The sequence below is a fragment of the Chroicocephalus ridibundus genome, chromosome 7 (genome assembly GCF_963924245.1).
Source record: "Chroicocephalus ridibundus chromosome 7, bChrRid1.1, whole genome shotgun sequence".
Lineage (NCBI taxonomy): Eukaryota > Metazoa > Chordata > Aves > Charadriiformes > Laridae > Chroicocephalus > Chroicocephalus ridibundus.
Genome location: NC_086290.1, coordinates 24156532 through 24173381, shown reverse-complemented (window position 1 = coordinate 24173381; position 16850 = coordinate 24156532). Strand labels below are relative to the sequence as shown.

The 16850-nt window shown below is 41.7% G+C and overlaps 1 protein-coding gene across 1 annotated transcript in view; it reads right to left on the bottom strand.

Moving 5' to 3' along the window:
- LOC134518793 (collagen alpha-1(XXVIII) chain-like) overlaps positions 1 to 6164 on the bottom strand; it is a 34170-nt gene extending 28006 nt beyond the window's left edge. Inside the window, exons 1-5 of the mRNA XM_063342003.1 lie at positions 6008 to 6164; positions 4642 to 5210; positions 2935 to 2955; positions 1390 to 1449; positions 96 to 149 (exon numbers count right to left, since the gene is read on the bottom strand). Coding sequence (XP_063198073.1) covers positions 96 to 149; positions 1390 to 1449; positions 2935 to 2955; positions 4642 to 5210; positions 6008 to 6164 — 861 coding nt within the window. The remainder of the gene's footprint in view (positions 1 to 95; positions 150 to 1389; positions 1450 to 2934; positions 2956 to 4641; positions 5211 to 6007) is intronic.
- Positions 6165 to 16850: the final 10686 nt, after the last annotated feature.

Sequence of the window (16850 nt, the reverse complement as noted above, 5' to 3'; positions counted from 1 at the left end):
ATTTCCAGGTGGAAAGTACATGGGTACTATTGGAATAGTCTTTCCATATTAATGAAGTACCAAATCTGTCTTCTAAATCTGAAAAATCACATCACCTTTGCTCCTTTCAGGCCTGGAGCTCCGTCGTCCCCAGTGCGACCCTTTTTACCCTGAAAACAAGAAAATAAAATTCTTATATTATATGTTAGTCAAGTAATTTTATTTTATAAAATATACACTTTTGTGGGTTTTTGGGGGGTTTGTGTTTTGTTTTGGTGATTTTTTTTAAATGTATTTAGGATATTTGCTTCCTATAGATTTGTTTTAAAAAAAGTTTGCGTTTACCATAACCTTGAAATTAAATTTTTGGGAGCAGCAGGACCAACTCGATAGGCAGCCTTTTTTCTCTTTTGTCTTTGTTGTAAACAAAACCTGTTGAGGTCTCCTCTGAAGAAGAGAGGTGATCGGATGTTTTTATAACTCCCCAGCTTGCCAAGTGGTTGTTTTGGGTTTTTCTGAATGCTTTGTGGTGTATGCTTTTGTTTAAGAGGTACTTGCGCTCTCCAGGTAAAGGCATTCAATAATAACCCAAACTAAACTTCTGTTTGCACACAAGAGGCTACATTTTCAATTAAAGTGTGCAGTACTGTGCAGGATAAAACTGGTGTGTATTTCTGTTTATATATGTACAGGATGTTCAGGTCAAAAGGATGAGGATGGGCAGATCCCTAGGGTTCTGTTTCAAACTCTGATACAGCCCCTTCACCATGAGCAAGGGCTATAAGGTACTATGGTGCTTTAGTTCAATGTTAGGGGTATAATATCAGACCATTCAACTCCCAGAGTGCTTTTTAAAACTTAAACCCTGCAGTTTAGGTCACCAAACCTTGTATGAAGCAATCCCCTAGATTTACTTAAGGGTTCTAGTTGTAAGAGTATTCTGAAAGAAGTCCAGTCTATTTTACAAGTCTCTTGTCTCAGTTGTTGCTAATGTTTCAGCCTCTTGCCTCTCTCTGTTGCTTTCAGAGAGCTTTTCCAATATTAATGTTTGATCTTGAGCTTGTTAGATCCACCTGGTCTGCTTGTCTGATTGTTAACAGGTGAATTATTGCTCTATACAGGAAAGTTGCTCTTTCCTGCCTTTTAAATTGTTGTGGCTAAAAGGAAAGCCTCAACAAATCCCACTGTTCATTTTTCAGAGGGGACGTCATGGCATTCTCAGGTCTCTCTGTGCATTTCCTGCTGGTGTGACATTTCTATGCAATGTAACTATGGAGGACTATGTATTGAACCTTGAACTATTGTTGTTTCAGGATTTGGGTTCAAATAATTTCCTAAAAAAATACAAACAATGAAATAAATCTTCACTTATACTGTATATCAGTTATTCGAGCAATGATAGGTACTTACAGCAGGGCCAGGAAGGCCTCTTTCCCCCTTCTCACAGTTACACGTGGCAGCCTGGGGACACTTTGAATGAAAATAGTCCAAATCAGCATATTTCAATAGAAGACATGGAAAACACATGAACATTGCTTTTAAGTTACTGTATGGCTAGTCTGAGTACACCAGTAATGACCAGCAGCCAGTTATATGTACATGTTTTACAGAGATCTTTTAACTGTCAGTTTACCACTCATCAGGAATGTGGTCTCCTACACTCCATCCAAAAATCCCTATCATTCCTACTCTTGAAATTTCAATTATCTCAATAACGGCTTTACCTCCAAACTCTTCACAAGGTTGGTTTATTGGGATGCTGTGTCTATGGTTGTAGATTTGTTTTTATTACTAGTCACTGTAGAGATAGCCAAGAAAACATCTTACGTCTTCTTTCCACTTTACTCGATTATATGTAGGATAGATCATAGTTTAGCTCTAGCTAGATCTATAAACCAAACACGTTATGGATGTATACTTTTACGTAGTTAATGCAATTCATTGTAATAGTTTCTAGTCTTTCTTATAATTCTGTCATCTCTACTGTCATGTGTCCCAGTCAGACATCATTATGGTATGTAGTTATGCGATTTTTAGGATCTTTTTGAAACTTTAAAACCATTCCATAATACAGAATTATTACAGATACTGGCATTATTTTTGGAGGAGGAATAGGCAATGTTGTTTTTATTTATGGTTTTATTATTTATTAAGCCTCCACTCAGCTCAGAGATGTCTAGAAGTGACAGGTTTAAATATCATTCTCATCTGGATATCCCAATTAGTAAGTAACAATATGTTGTCCAAGGATAACATTGACTGTCTTACTACTTCAGGGTTTATTTTGTCAGAGAAAAACCAAGATGCTAGTGGAAATCAGTGAAAAATAAAATGCTTTGGCATTTTACTCAACTTTGGCAAACACTCATAATATTTAGCAGTTTCCTTGAGCTGCTCATCAGAACAATCTTTGCCTGAGGTAACTGTACCTTAAGTAGGAATAACATCTTTAAAAGGAAAGATAACTTTATTCCCCTCAAAATGGCAGCCAGACCTGCCACAGCCCGCAGTCAGGGTGACACAGTATGGACAAACTGGGAAAGTGCAACGGTGAAGCTTTGGTTGAGTTCCTTCCCTTTTTTTTTAAACTCTCTTACACAGGAAGAGCATTAAGGGCTAGAACTGCACCACATTCAGCTCTGTGTCATGTTTTCTTATCCACTGAGTCTGTTGGCTGATGTACCGGGACGTATCAGCAAATTCTTGCTAACCTGAATATTCACACACTGGTCTTTGAACTTTCAAAATAAGGAGGGAGGGTAAATGACATTAGAATAGCAAACTAGAGCTCTGTCCTGCAAATACAAAAGCATGTTTTACTTGAAGGCAAACCCATTAGACTCAATATTTAACCAACTTACTGAGCTATCAGTTTTCTTGAATTATGTTTCCATATAATTGTAAATGTCTATATTAAGCAGTAGTTCTGTACAGGAAAAAAACCAAACAACTTACTTCTTCCTCAGACAGATCTTTCTGTAAAAACAGATATTCAAAACAAGATTAGAAACTTACAGTCGTAATCCAGCTCCACAGGAAAGACATTGAAATATGTTAAAATAAATGGCTTCAGCAGCTAGTTAATTAAATTATGCAATTAACATATCAACTAATATTAATTAAGCTTTAATTTATTAGAAACATCCTAGCAATCTCTCTATTCTAAAAAAATGACTTAAATACTTTCAATTCCTATTATAGATTGTTGACTGCACAAATCACTGACTCTCCTTGTCCAGCCATAATTTGCTAAAATTACAATGGTAAACAGACCGAAACCAGCAGTTAGCTAGGTGTATGAGAGCAATGCAGCCAGAAACCACACAGTTTCCAAAGTGCTGATAGCAGCAGCTCTCTAGTAGGAGTGAATGATACACACTCTACACTTGAGAAAATCAGAAGCTCTTCTATGCATAGCGTTAGGCACACACAAAATGAGAACAGTAAGAACACCTTAGAAAATATTTGACTTTGACAGTGGTCACATGAAATTATCATCATCGAATTAGCTCTGTTCTTTTTTAGAAAATCTCTGTAGCTGAAACACCCACATACAATGCATTCCTCCCACTTTTCACCACTGAGGTAGTCTCTTGAGAGGATATAAATGTGTTGATGAGCAGCAATGCAATACGTATCTGCAAAATTCACATGTATGCAAATATAATTATGCCGAAGCCAGACAGCAGCTGTGCTCTCCAAAGAAGGCACCTGAGGATGGCTGGCTGTTTGGAACAGTAAAATAAAGTGTGTTTAGTCCCTTGAGAGGTGGTTGCTGTGATGCAGAAAGCAATGGTAATACCAGAGAAGATGGAAGGGGGATATGCAGGGAAACCAATGCAGAGTGGCAGGCTGTAGAAGGGAAGGACAGACAGACAGACAGGACGGCCAGTTTATGTACACGCTCTAGGCCTGTATGAGATCACTTAAGTGTCACTTTCACTGCAGAATTCTCCTGGTTCTAACTCATATTCCTATTCTATATCTCTGTGCATGCTTAGATCAGGACTTCATCTACAGCCTGCGTCACCAGATCTATAGGCTAGAGGATGGCTCTATTCTCCATGCTTGGCAGGGAATGGTTTTTGTAAATTAATTTTACATGCAGAAAAGAGGCATCCAAGCAAAACTCCAAGTGCAATTTACAGATTTCCTCTTGATTATGTGGTAGGTTTTTCATGGAAGTTTAAAGATGTCTATGGCCAAGTTCAAATTTTATCTAAATTGACATATCTCCATTAAGGTCTACAAATTTATTTTCACTTCTGCAAGAGCTGCATCTTTTTTGGTACAAAAGGCAATGTCACATTCCTACTTGCTACAGAAGAAATGTCAAAAAATGGTTGGTTGGTTTTTTTTTTTTAAGAAAGGAAGTTTAAAATATCTTTCTTAGGAGGAAAAACAGAGATAAAAATAACTTCACAACAGGTCTCTTTACGTCTAATTCAGTTTCCAACTTCAAATATTTTGGCTGGCAAGATCTGAATGGTGGGGAGAGAAAGGAAACCTGTACTTTGGCACAGTGGTCTTATTAATAAGTGGCTCGCTTTAACATGTAAAAAATAGAGGTTTCTGCGATAGCATAAGCATTCAAACTATTGGAAATAAGACCATTTTTTACGTATGTTCCTATAACTATTTCAAATTCTTTCTCATACATACCAGTTCTTTGAGAACCTTCTCCACAGTTTCTTTCTCCTGAAGGTTGAAAACGAACCTGGATGCTGGGACGCTGGCCAGGAGCCGGAGCTTGGCAGCATTGCTAACCTCCTCAGCCACTCTGGTCATTCCCATTGTGAAAAATACAATTCCTTGGTGTTTAGCATCAGCTGTAGCTGCGAAAATATCTGGGTTTCTTGGGTGGTCCACTCCATCAGTGAAGAGGACGGCTACTTTCACGCTACCCGGAGTCCCTTCAGTCATGTAGAGTTGTGTAAGGTTAGTTATAGCATAAGTCGTGTAGGTACCATGACCTATGTAGGTGATAGGAGCAATGTGGGATTTGAATGCTTCAGGACCTTTCCAGTCATGGAATCTTTGCTCTATGAAAACAGTGCTGCTGTACTGAAGTAAGGCCATTCTCCAGCTAAGGGGACGTCCAGAACTAACCTGCAGACTTTTCATTCTGTCTACTGTTTCCAGTACAAATTTTTTCTGCTGTTGATGATTATAGTCCTTAGCACTTTCAGAGCTGTCCAGTAAAAAAGCAATTTCCAGAATGCAGTCTTCATCTAGAATAAATAGGTAGGTAGGTGAGTGGAGTGATTTCATACTAAATCTCATTCTACCCTTAACCCTTAGGTGTATTTTAGGCTTCAAAAGTGGGAGTGCAATTATGGAAATTTTTGAAAACATCTGTGATCGCGAGTGTGAGACCCTCATGAAGATAAAGCACATAGAGGCTGAGGAATTTGCTCCAGAAGAGATGCCCCACAGAATAAGAAACTGAAGGTGAGGTGATGTCATGTGGTATGAAATGAGGAATGTTGTTGTGTTTTTATACATTCATTCTGTCCTGTTGCCTGGTATTTCACTGACTGTCCTACCAGGATGAGGAATGGGAAAGTGGAAGTCATCTACAGGAAAAATGAGTCTTACTGAATAAGACACTGGAATGTGATTTGACAGAACTAGATTTTGTCCCTAGTACTGACACTCACATCCAGTGACATTAAATTTTCCAAAAGCAGGATCTGCAGAGTACTAATTTTCTGAACTACTGATGATGTTACTTCTATAAAAATACTGTTATACGGGCTATTATTCTTGTAGTGACAGTAACAGGCTATCAGCTATATCATAAAAAAGACCAGAAGTAATCTCCTTTTCTGAAATACACAAAAGGGGAGGGAAAAGATGGGAGTAAAAAGATAAAAGTGCAAAAATGAGGCATGTGAAAATCTAGGATGAGGCAAGCCTGGCTGATTATAAACAATATCTTAGACAGCAAGTTAGCCATGTAGTCTAGAATCCAAATAAACGAATCAGGGAAAAAAACCCACACTGATTTTAAAATGACAATATTCACCTTGATCACTTGGGCTGGGATATTTTTCTACAGCATTTGACAGACTGTGTTTAGGTTTTGGTCTTCTCAATCCATATCTTTTTTGTTCCCTGGGATTTTCTGCTAAAAACTCATGGTGTTCAAGTATCCACAAAAGCCACCAGAATCTGAATAACATCATTTTTTTGTTTTCTGTTTCCTAAACGACACAAATAATAATACAGAAGTACAGTAGTAAAAGGACAATAAAACATTCAATTTTGCTTCAACAGGTTGCTTAGCAGGCTGTATTTTAAAATATAGTCCCTAAAAGCGAGCTGATTTTAATTTTTTTGTGTGTAAGATCTTCTCCAAAGCATATAATAAATAATAAACAATAAACAGAGACATACCGGAGTGATTTGGAAGCATAGTGCCTATAGTTCTAGCACGTGACAAACTTGAGACAGACATTTTACAAACATATTTCAGTTCTCTCTCACTGCCTGGTAGTGTTTGTACAACCAGCACTTCTCAGAAACCTTAACCTTGGCTATACCCATGTCAATGCAGCGTGAATCCCAAGCGTAATTCGCAGGGGTATTTTTTTTAAACCTGCTTTTTGCAGAGCTGGCATGGAGAGAAGGAGGTATGGAGGCAGACCTGAGTTTTCCCTGTTCTCTTTACTTAAGAACGGAGGGTGGTGCATACTTCTCCTTGCTATCACAGCCCCCCTGTCCTCAGCAGTCCTGCAGAGAAACAGCCATAGCCTGTCCAGGCGTGAACGTACATGCTGTGCAACCCTGGGGACACGAAGGCCCATAGTGCTAAGCCCAGGCTCAACGGCTGCTGATTGATAAGATTTTTTCCTTCCGCAGGGACTGGAGCTGTTTGTCCTGGGCTCACAGGCACCCCTGAAAGCTCACAGGCTGCTCAGGGACTGACAAACGTGTCCTGCCCCACTTCGGTTTCGTTGTCATCTCCCTGCAAGCTCTCCCCAGGTAGGCACCATGCATAGCTAAAGGGCAGCTCAGTGGCGAGAATGAACCTGCCAGGACTGAGCATCTCACAGAAGTCCCTAACACAGCCATGTCTGCAGGGTTTCTCAACTCCTGCTAGTTTAGGGCAGGAATTCTGGTGTCCACAGACACAGAGAGAACAGGGGGTCCTTACCTTGATGCTCCTAAGCAGAGGCTTTGCAGAGATGTGGGATGCTGCCCTAGGCTCGCTGTCAGCTGCGTTGTCCTCCCTGTGCTGGATGCTCTGTGGGGAAAGGAGGGAGAATTGGGCTGCAAGCTCCTGTAAGAATCGGTGTCATGTGTCAGGAGGGGCCAGCAGACAGAGGCAAGGGGAGATGGGAAGAACGGCAATCCTGGCTCTCCCTTCTCAGCACCCGCCCACTCCTCTCCTCCTCCCCAGGCTATGCACATGCATGTTAGATTTAGTCCCCAACAGCCATTTCCACACCTAAATCCTCATCTGTGCTTGCACATGTATGAATAGGACTGTTCTCACCACAACACACTTCCCCACACACCAGCCCAGTTGTGTTCACTCTCTTCTCCCGTCACTACCACACACCTTTCACTCCCCTACTTCTGCACATCTCTCATGCTTTGGCAAGGCACCTTTTGGTACTGGGCTTAGAATCATAGAATCTTCATGGTTGGAAAGGACCATTGAGATCATCAAGTCCAACCATACACACACAAAAAAACCCCCCTACAATCTCTGTCACTAGAGCATGCCCTGAAGTGCCAAATCTAGATGTTTCTTAAACACCTCTAGGGATGGTGACTCAACCACCTCCCTGGGCAGGCTGTTCCAGTGCCTGACCACTCTTTCAGTAAAGTAATTCTTCCTAATATTTAATCTAAACCTCCCCTGCCGCAACTTCAGACCATTTCCTCTGGTCCTGTCATTATTCACTTGGGAGAAGAGGCCAACACCCACCTCTCTCCAACCTCCTTTCAGGTAGTTGTAGAGGGCAATGAGGTCTCCCCTCAGCCTCCTCTTCTCCAAGCTAAACCTGCCCAGCTCCCTCAGCCTCTCCTCATATGACTTGGTCTCCAGACCCCTCACCAGCCTCGTAGCTCTCCTCTGGACACGCTCCAGCACTTCAATGTCCCTCTTGTACAGCGGGGCCCAGAACTGAAAACAGTACTTGAGGTGAGGCCTCACCAGTGCTGAGTACAGAGGCACGATCACTTCCCTACTCCTGCTGGCCACGCTGTTCCTGATACAAGCCAGAATGCTGTTGGCCTTCTTGGCCACCTGGGCACACTGCTGGCTCATGTTAAGCTGGCCGTCCACCAGCACCCCCAGGTCCTTTTCTGCTGGGCAGCTTTCCAGCCACTCTTCCCCAACCTGTAGCGTTGCTTGGGGTTGTTGTGACTGAAATGCAGGACCTGGCATTTGGCCTTATTAAACCTCATACAGTTGGCCTTGGCCCATCGATCCAGCCTGTCCAGGTCCCTCTGTAGAGCCTTCCTACCCTCAAGCAGATCAACACTCCCACCTAGTTTGGTGTCATCTGCAAACTTACTGAGGGTGCACTCAATCCCCTCATCCAGATCGTTGATAAAGGTATTAAACAAAACTGGCCCCAAAACTGAGCCCTAAGGGATGCCACTGGTGACCGGCCGCCAAGAGGACTTCACCCCACTAATCACAACTCTCTGGGCACGGCCATCCAGCCAGTTTTTAACCCAGCAAAGAGTACACTTGTCTATGCCATGATTCACCAGCTTCTCCAGGAGAATGCTGTGGGAGATGGTGTCAAAGGCCTTACCAAAGTCCAGATAGACAAAGTCCAGAGCCTTCCCCGCATCCAGAAGGCGGGTCACATGGTCATAGAAAGAGATCAGGTTGGTTAAGGAGGACCTCCCTTTCCTAAACCCATGCTGGCTGGCCCTGATCCCTTGGCTGCCCTGCACTTGCTGTGAGAGCTCACTCAAGATGATCCTCTCCATGATCTTTCCTGGTATCGAGGTCAGGCTGACAGGCCTGTAGTCCCCCAGATCCTCCTTCCGACCCTTCTTGTAGATGGGCGTCACATTAGCCACCCTGCAGTCATCTGGTACCTCCCCTGTTGATGAAGATTGTTGATAAATGATGGAGAGAGGCTTGGTGAGCTCTCCCACCAGCTCCCTGAGTACTCTTGGGTGAATCCCGTCCGGCCCCATAGACTTATGTGTGTCTAGGTGTAGAAGCAGATCATTGACTACTTCCTCCTGGATTATGGGTGGGTTGTTCTGCTCTTCATCTTCCAGCTCAGGAGGCTGAACACCCTGGGGATAGCTGGTCTGACTATCGAAGACGGAGGCAAAGAAGGCATTAAGTATCTCAGCCTTCTCCTCGTCCTTGGTTGCAACTTTCCCCCCGGCATCCAGTAAGGGATGGAGATTCTCCCTGGCTCTTTTTATTGATGTATTTATAAAAACCTTTTTTGTTAGTGGCCAAGTTGAGCTCCAGCTGGGCTTTTACCTTCCTCATTTTCTCTCTGTATAACCTAATGAGATCTCTGTACTCCTCCTGAGTTGCCTGTCCCTTCTTCCAAAGGTGGTAAACCCTCCTTTTATTCCTAAGTCCCATCAAAAGTTCCTTATTCATCCAGACTGGCCATTTTCCCTGCCCTTTAGGCTTGCGACACTTGGGGACAGCCTGCTCCTGCGCCTTTAAGATTTCCTTCTTGAAGAGCGTCCAGCCTTCCTGGACCCCTTTACCCTTCAGGACTATCTCCCCAGGGACTCTCTTAACCAGTGTTCTGAACAAGCCAAAGTACACCCTCTGGAAGTCCAAGGTGGAGGTTTTGCTAACCCCCCTCCTTACATCGCTACGTATTGAAAACTTGACCATTTCATGATCACTAAACCCAAGATGACCTTCAACCACCACACCTCCCACTAGTCCTTCACTGTTTGTGAACAGTAGGTCTAGCGAGGCACCTCCCCTGGTAGGTTCACCTACCAGTTGTGTCAGGAAGTTATCTTCCATGCACTCGAGGAACCTCCTAGCCTGCCTGCTCTCTGCTGTGTTATATTTCCAGCAGATATCCATCAGGTTGAAGTCCCCAACCAGAACAAGGGCTGGCGATTGCGAGGCTTTAGCCAGCTGCTTATAGAATACTTTATCTGTCTCCTCATCCTGGTTGGGTGGTCTATAGCATACTCCCAGCACAAGATCTCCCTTGTTTGCCTTCCCCTTCATCCTTACCCATAAACACTCGACTTTATCATCACTGAAATCTAGCTCTATACAATCAAAACATTCCCTAATGTACAGAGCCACACCCCCGCCTCTCCTTCCTTGCCTATCCCTTCTGAAGAGCTTATAGCCATTCAACACAGCATTCCAGTCATGACAGTCATCCCACCACATTTCCGTGATGGCAACTACATCATAGTTGTCCTGCTGCACAATGGCTTCCAGCTCATCCCGTTTGTTGCCCATGCTACGTGCATTCGTGTAGATGCACTTGAGCTGGGCTACGGATTTCACCCCCATCATTGGCCCTTTATCCCTAGGCTCATTACTAGTGGGCCTGGTTTTATCCCCTTCCCCCTTTGTTTCTAGTTTAAAGCCCTGTCCATGAGCCTTGCTAACTCTTGGCCTAGTACCCTTTTCATCGTACTTTCAACATCATCATAGCCGTCCGTGTCTGTAGGATCCCTTTCAGACCTAAATGGGTGTCCTTATAAAGAAGAATTCCTATTACCGCTGTAGTAGAAAGATATTTACTGTCCCACGGACAGGGCCAACTGACGTTTCAGTTGCTGGTGAGATTGCCCAGCATGAGGAGGTAAAAAAATACAGACCAGTCCAAAAGTCATACAGTTTCTGCAGGCTTGTCTGTCACACCTACCCTTTCAAAGACTGTAATAGAGAACAAGCCCTGACACATAGTAGGATGCCCTTGAAACCTAGACTAGGTGGCTGTGGATCCTGAAGGCTCTTCTACCAGTGATTGCAGCTTGTCACCTAATTCAAGTATCCTCAGAAAGCTTTTGCATTACAAATGAACATATTAAACAAGTAGCTCTTTTTCCACAGACATATATACCTTTTTTAATTTTTTTTTTCCTGTGGACCCATCATTTTCCACCTACATGCACACAAAGAGGAGCCAATGCTAACTGCTGTTCTTTCCATCTTAAATGGCCACCAGCTCAGTCCCCTTATGACAGTCACAGACAAGGAGGCTGAGGGGACTTTGGGGAAAGGATGTAGCTTTGGCTCCAAATTAAAGAGGCTGGAGGGGCTGGTAGGACAACATAGCTGGATGCTGATGCCATTTGCTATGGTTCTAACCCTGTTTTCTCTTTTCCATCTTTACCAGTGATTAGTGCTAAATTGGTGAACTAGGACAGCTGAAGTGCAACTCTATGTATTGTATGGCTGCTCATCCGTACCTAAGCTGAAACTAGCTCAGATACAGCTATTTGCGCTACAGTTACAGCTAAGAAAAAATCTTCTTTCAAGGCTGTAAAGAATTGATGCTTATTTCTCTTCAGCCACTTTTATTTTTTCATGCTTACACTGACAAACTTAGATTTTGATTAAGGCAAGGAATGAAAAGGCAATTTTTTGCCCTCTAGGGAACACAAATAATATGGTGTTTAACTGAAATAGATATAATAAATCTCACATAGCCCCTAAATCTTGCTGAGAAAAAAATCTAATTCTAACAAGAAAAAGCATGTAAACTATGGTTAGGATTGTGGGCGTCCCATAAGCAAAACATTGTCATTCTTTCATTTTCACTGCTAATTCCTACCTTAAAACATAGCTGGCAAATAATTTCTTAATTAAGTATAACTATTCTGCTTGTATGTTTGGTAGCAAGTTCTTGGCTTCAGGATATTACCTTTTATTAATGAATGATGTTTACCCCCAGGACAAATTTCTCTTTTTTTTTTTGGCCAGGTGCAGCTTTAAAAGCTTAGTGGGGCCTCCACATTTTTATAGCTCTTTGCATGGGATGCATGGTATTATTCTGTCCAGAATTCCAGGTATGTGACATACCATACAGTATACACTTCTAGACTTGCAGTCTTCTGAAGTTGAGTTGTTCTCAATACCTGCACAGTTCTTATGGTGACAGTTTATCAAAACCTAAATGATACCAATGTAAAATATGTATGCATTGATGCAGCTAACGCTTAAAAATAAAAATTAACAACAAGCTTTCTTGCCTCATTTACTACAAACTTCACCAAGTGCTTATTTAACATTTTAATGTCATTACACTGTATGTATTCTTTAAATAGAATAAGTGTCCTAGAAGCTATGATTAGGGACGTTCATGCTGTCATTTAAATGTTAGAAATTTACGGCTAGAATTGAATTCAATTTTTTTTTTTTAAGAAATAAAAATGTTTCATGTTTTATTAAGGAATCTAGCCATTGGATGCTGCAGCACACAATTAATTACATTTCTGTTCACCTACTATTTAAACATTTTTAAGTATCTTTGACTTCTCTGGGAGTTGACACTACAGACTTGCATACTTAGTTGACTTAAGTTGTGCCCAGCTACTCTGGCTCATGTATGCTCCCAACATGAGAGTAGCTGGCATTAAGATTGGTAATCTTTGCAGGATTCAAAGATTGAAATTAATATAAAGGCTATGTTACTATTGCACCAACTGAAGCTGAAGTCACAAATTTTGCTGCATATCCAGGTCTTTGGATTTTTTCCATCACTGTTTGAGTTCTCAGCTGTCTGATCTCAGTATTTCAACCTGAGAAATTAGGCCTAACATTTTTTTTCAAAGAATAAAGGGGTATATGAGAGCCCTTTAAAACCACAGCTAAATAGTCTGTACTCAATTAAAGAAAATTCCTCATCATTTTAGAACCAGGAGGAGAGATATCATGACGAAAGATACGCTCTTTCTGCAAGCAAGTGTGCTTAAGCACTATTAAGAAGGGAAACCAAAGTGATATTACACCCCTTTGCGTAGGTGGAGACAGCTTCAGAGCTACATGAGGTTGCAAGGCCATTTTGAAGGGACTCTGAATGAAGAATTGGGGCTTCGAGATGCCAGTTGCTGTGATGTAGCATGACCTCTTGTGTCAGCAAGAGCCCTCACTGTCACTTCCCAACGGGCAGAAGTAGCAGCAAGCCTGACTGTTTCAAACTTCCTTCCTGGTGCTCTTTTTCATCTGTCCCTCCCCTCTGTCTGTGGATACCTCTCTTACAGCCTGATCTGGCTTGACTGTGACCACTTCATCCATTGGTTAGCAAAATTCAGTACATTAGTGAGAAGCCTTGAGTAATTTCTGTTAAACTGGATTAACTAATTTCTTCTAGCATGGTATCTTTTTGCTAGAATGTGACAGAGCCCTGACTAGTCCTTCTTCAGCTGTCCAACAAGCCTGTGACAGACTTGGAGATGGAGTTATCGCAAGCCAGCATAGCTGGCAAAATACCACCTGAATATTTCTATATGCTAAAGGAATACTCAACCACCAGGGAGGCCAGGTTTTGGGAGCAGCATGAAGCAGACAGAACACGCTTCCAATTTTCCCCTGCTCTGATGGTAATTTTTTTTGTCCCGAAGAGTTTGACATGATGCTTCTGAAATCTGTTCCCATTTTTTTGCCACCTCAATGCGAATAATCCACATATCTTGTCTGCTGTGAACTGTTAAAAATATGCACATTTCACACAATCTTCTTCTTGTGTTTCATGGCCTCAAGATAGTCTTGACCATTTAACCTGACTGCATCATGCGGTAATGGTATTTCGAGAGTATTTATTTCATTATACTATACATGTCAGTACATGACCAAAGTGCCCAGAAGAAACAAAAACCTACCTGACTTGAACTTGTAAAATAATAATGAAAGCACACCATTTACAATATTTTGAATCTTTGTTATTAAAGAGTAATGTTATAAAGAATGTGGTTCACAGGCCTGTAAATTGTATCATGTGTGTGAATTTTGGGAAAAACAGTTCAAAAGTTTAAATACTCAAAGAAATTGAACAAGAAAATTTAAAAATTAAAAACTTCAGTGGAGATTGTGTCTGAAGAAGGATAAAATACAAACCTGTATTTTACCTTTTGGCTGCAAAATGTGTTTTAGTGAATTTGACAGCTCAGGATTGAGGCTGAATAGTTAGCTGAGTACGGTAAATCTTGGCAAATTGACTTCTATTTGCCAACTGTTGTGGCTGCAGTTTAAAAATGTTTTTAATGTGGACCTATATTCTGTGACAAAACCTGATTGTTCTATATGAAAAATGATCTTTTAATGGCACAGCCTTATAAAAGGCTGTAATGAAATCTTGGCGTATGTGAAGGTAGTGGCAGAACTATTGATTCCAGTGAAGCCAGGATTTTGTCTTTCCTTTTTGGTACGAATCTTGAGCATGTAGTCTGAAAAAGCTGATCAAAGCAAATCAGCTTCATTGTGTTTTCATCTCAACTCACTGTCACGGAAAATGCAGTAAGCAAGGTCTTTGACGGCAAAGAGTTACTCTTTGTGTAGCTCCCAACAGATTTTAATGATTCTTTTGGACTGGAGTGGTAAACATGGTCTTCTTTTTTTGCAGCTGGTATGAGCCTGGCTCTCCATTTCCCCCTTTTTAAATATTGCTCTTCTGCAACATTTTGTGTTAGGTGCAGCGAGAAAACTTAAACTCTTAACAAGGCATAGAAGGAAGGAGGCTGTCTTCAGTACTTTCCCATTTTATCTGTGTACAATGCAGCCAAAAGCTCACTCCGAGCATTTTGGTGGTAAGTAAATTCTCATAATCTGTCTGTGTGTAATATCAATATATTAGCTTTTGTTTTGAAGATGTTTGCTTATTTCTACTTTTATTCTAATACTTCTCCTTTCATTTTTAGTTTCCCTCACTAAGAGATATTTTCCACAGCCTAAATATGTAAACACACTGTATGTGAGTAACAATTATTTTCAAAAGTATTTGTAGCATTCAGCCTAACAAGGGAAAAAGCATATAAATAAAAGAGTACAGATACATTTTTAACATACTAAATATTTGACGGAACATTTGATGATATTGAACAATTAACTAGATCAAAAATACTCTTAAAATGAAAACTAAACCAAATCTTAAAGGCTCGATTTGGTGCTGATGAAAATGTACTTAGACAAGTAATTATTTTGAATTTGCTGTTGTATCTCAGTTATTTCTTATTGTAAAGTATATTTTGCACAACTATTTTCTTCCACCTGCCTGATTTTCAATAACTGTAATTAGCAATACAAAAATCTTTTACACTACTCCTTTTTAAATACAGTAATTACATTTTTCAGGCGTGGACGCTCATATATTTTGATGCAGTTGCAGTAAAAAGCAGATGCTTTACTCTCACCTAGCGCATTTAGAGAAGATACTGTCTGATAACTGGAAAAGGAATTACTCTGCTGGAAATATATTTAGCAAGTTAAAGCATGTTGCTATACGTAGGATGCTGTATTTTGCAAATGAAAATGACAGGGATTTGGTAGAAAAAGTCAAGTTCCATGCAGTTCTAAAGTTGTAATCCTTTTAATATTGGGAATAGATTATGTCTTTCAGAGAGGTGGTTCTCTATAGTGTTATAAAAAGACAAACATTTCTCTTACAATAAGATAAAACGTCAGTATAACTCTAAACTTGCATAATGTCAGAATTTGCATCTTTTGACCTACGCATTTTTTTAAAGTGTTTATAAAAGTATGCATTAAATCTGAGCTCGTGGCAGTAATTGTGCTAGTAAACTAGCTTTCAGAGCCCTTAATGCACTAATAAGCACCTTAACGGTGCGGAGCAGCCTCCCCTGATGCCATGGGTCTGGGGGCTCTATTTCAGCTCAGCCTGGGGCCATCAGTCCTGGCCCTAGTCGTGGTTTGGGATGTTGGCCGCTGGCTGTGTCACAGCCCTGCCTGGACATGCTGTCCTGTGGCTGATGTCCCATCCTGTCCCTACACAGCTGCCTGACACCCTGGGCGGCGGCTGTCCCCCAGCCTGCCTAACTCCCTTGCTGGGGCAGTGGGATGAGCCCTGGCTGAGAGGTCCTGCTCTGCTGTCCTCTTGGGGAGTCCCCGTGCCCCCTGCCCTGGGGGTGCTGCTGGCCATCACGGCTCCTGAGAGAGCTGGTGCCATTATTTACAGCTCAGCACCAAGGCTGGGTGGCATCTGAATGCCAGTGTGTGTCCATAGCTCTTCACAAAACCCTCGGTGAGCCCCATGTGAAAGACTGGGTAGACAAAGAGCTTAGAGATATGGTTTAGTGATGGTTTTTGTCAGAGTTAGGTTGATGGTTGGACTCGATGATCTGAAAGGTCCCTTCCAACCTAGGCGATTCTATGATTCTATGATCAGCCCTATCACACAGCATGTGCTTGCAGCTGCTAGAGCTGCAGTAGCTCCGCTGCTGGAGCCAGGGGAGGTCTTCACTCTCATCAACTAGCAAAACTCTACCTCATTTCAAGGTTTAAAAAAAGGCAAATATGTTTAAATGTATGATTGTAAATAAAAACTTGTAGAATGTAAACAGCATAGAGTTGCTTCTGTGGAGAGATGTTAAGAGGAACTCTGATCTATTAATCTATTTTGTGTGGTGTTTGAACAGCTCTTTCCTTTAGGTGTGCCTGTAGCACACTCCATAGGTATGTTTTTACATGTAGGTACGCATTAGCTGTGGAAGGAGTCTGTATTATGGCTTGGTGAGTTAAGAGCTTAATTTTTCACTATGAGGGTGGTGAGATGCTGGAACAGGTTGCCCAGGGAAGCTGTGGCTGCCCCATCCCTGGAGGTGTTCAAGGCCAGGCTGGATGGGGCTTTGAGCAGCCTGGTCTGGTGGGAGGTGTCCCTGCCCAGGGGAGAGGGGTGGAACTAGAGGATCTTTTAAGGTCCCTTCCAACC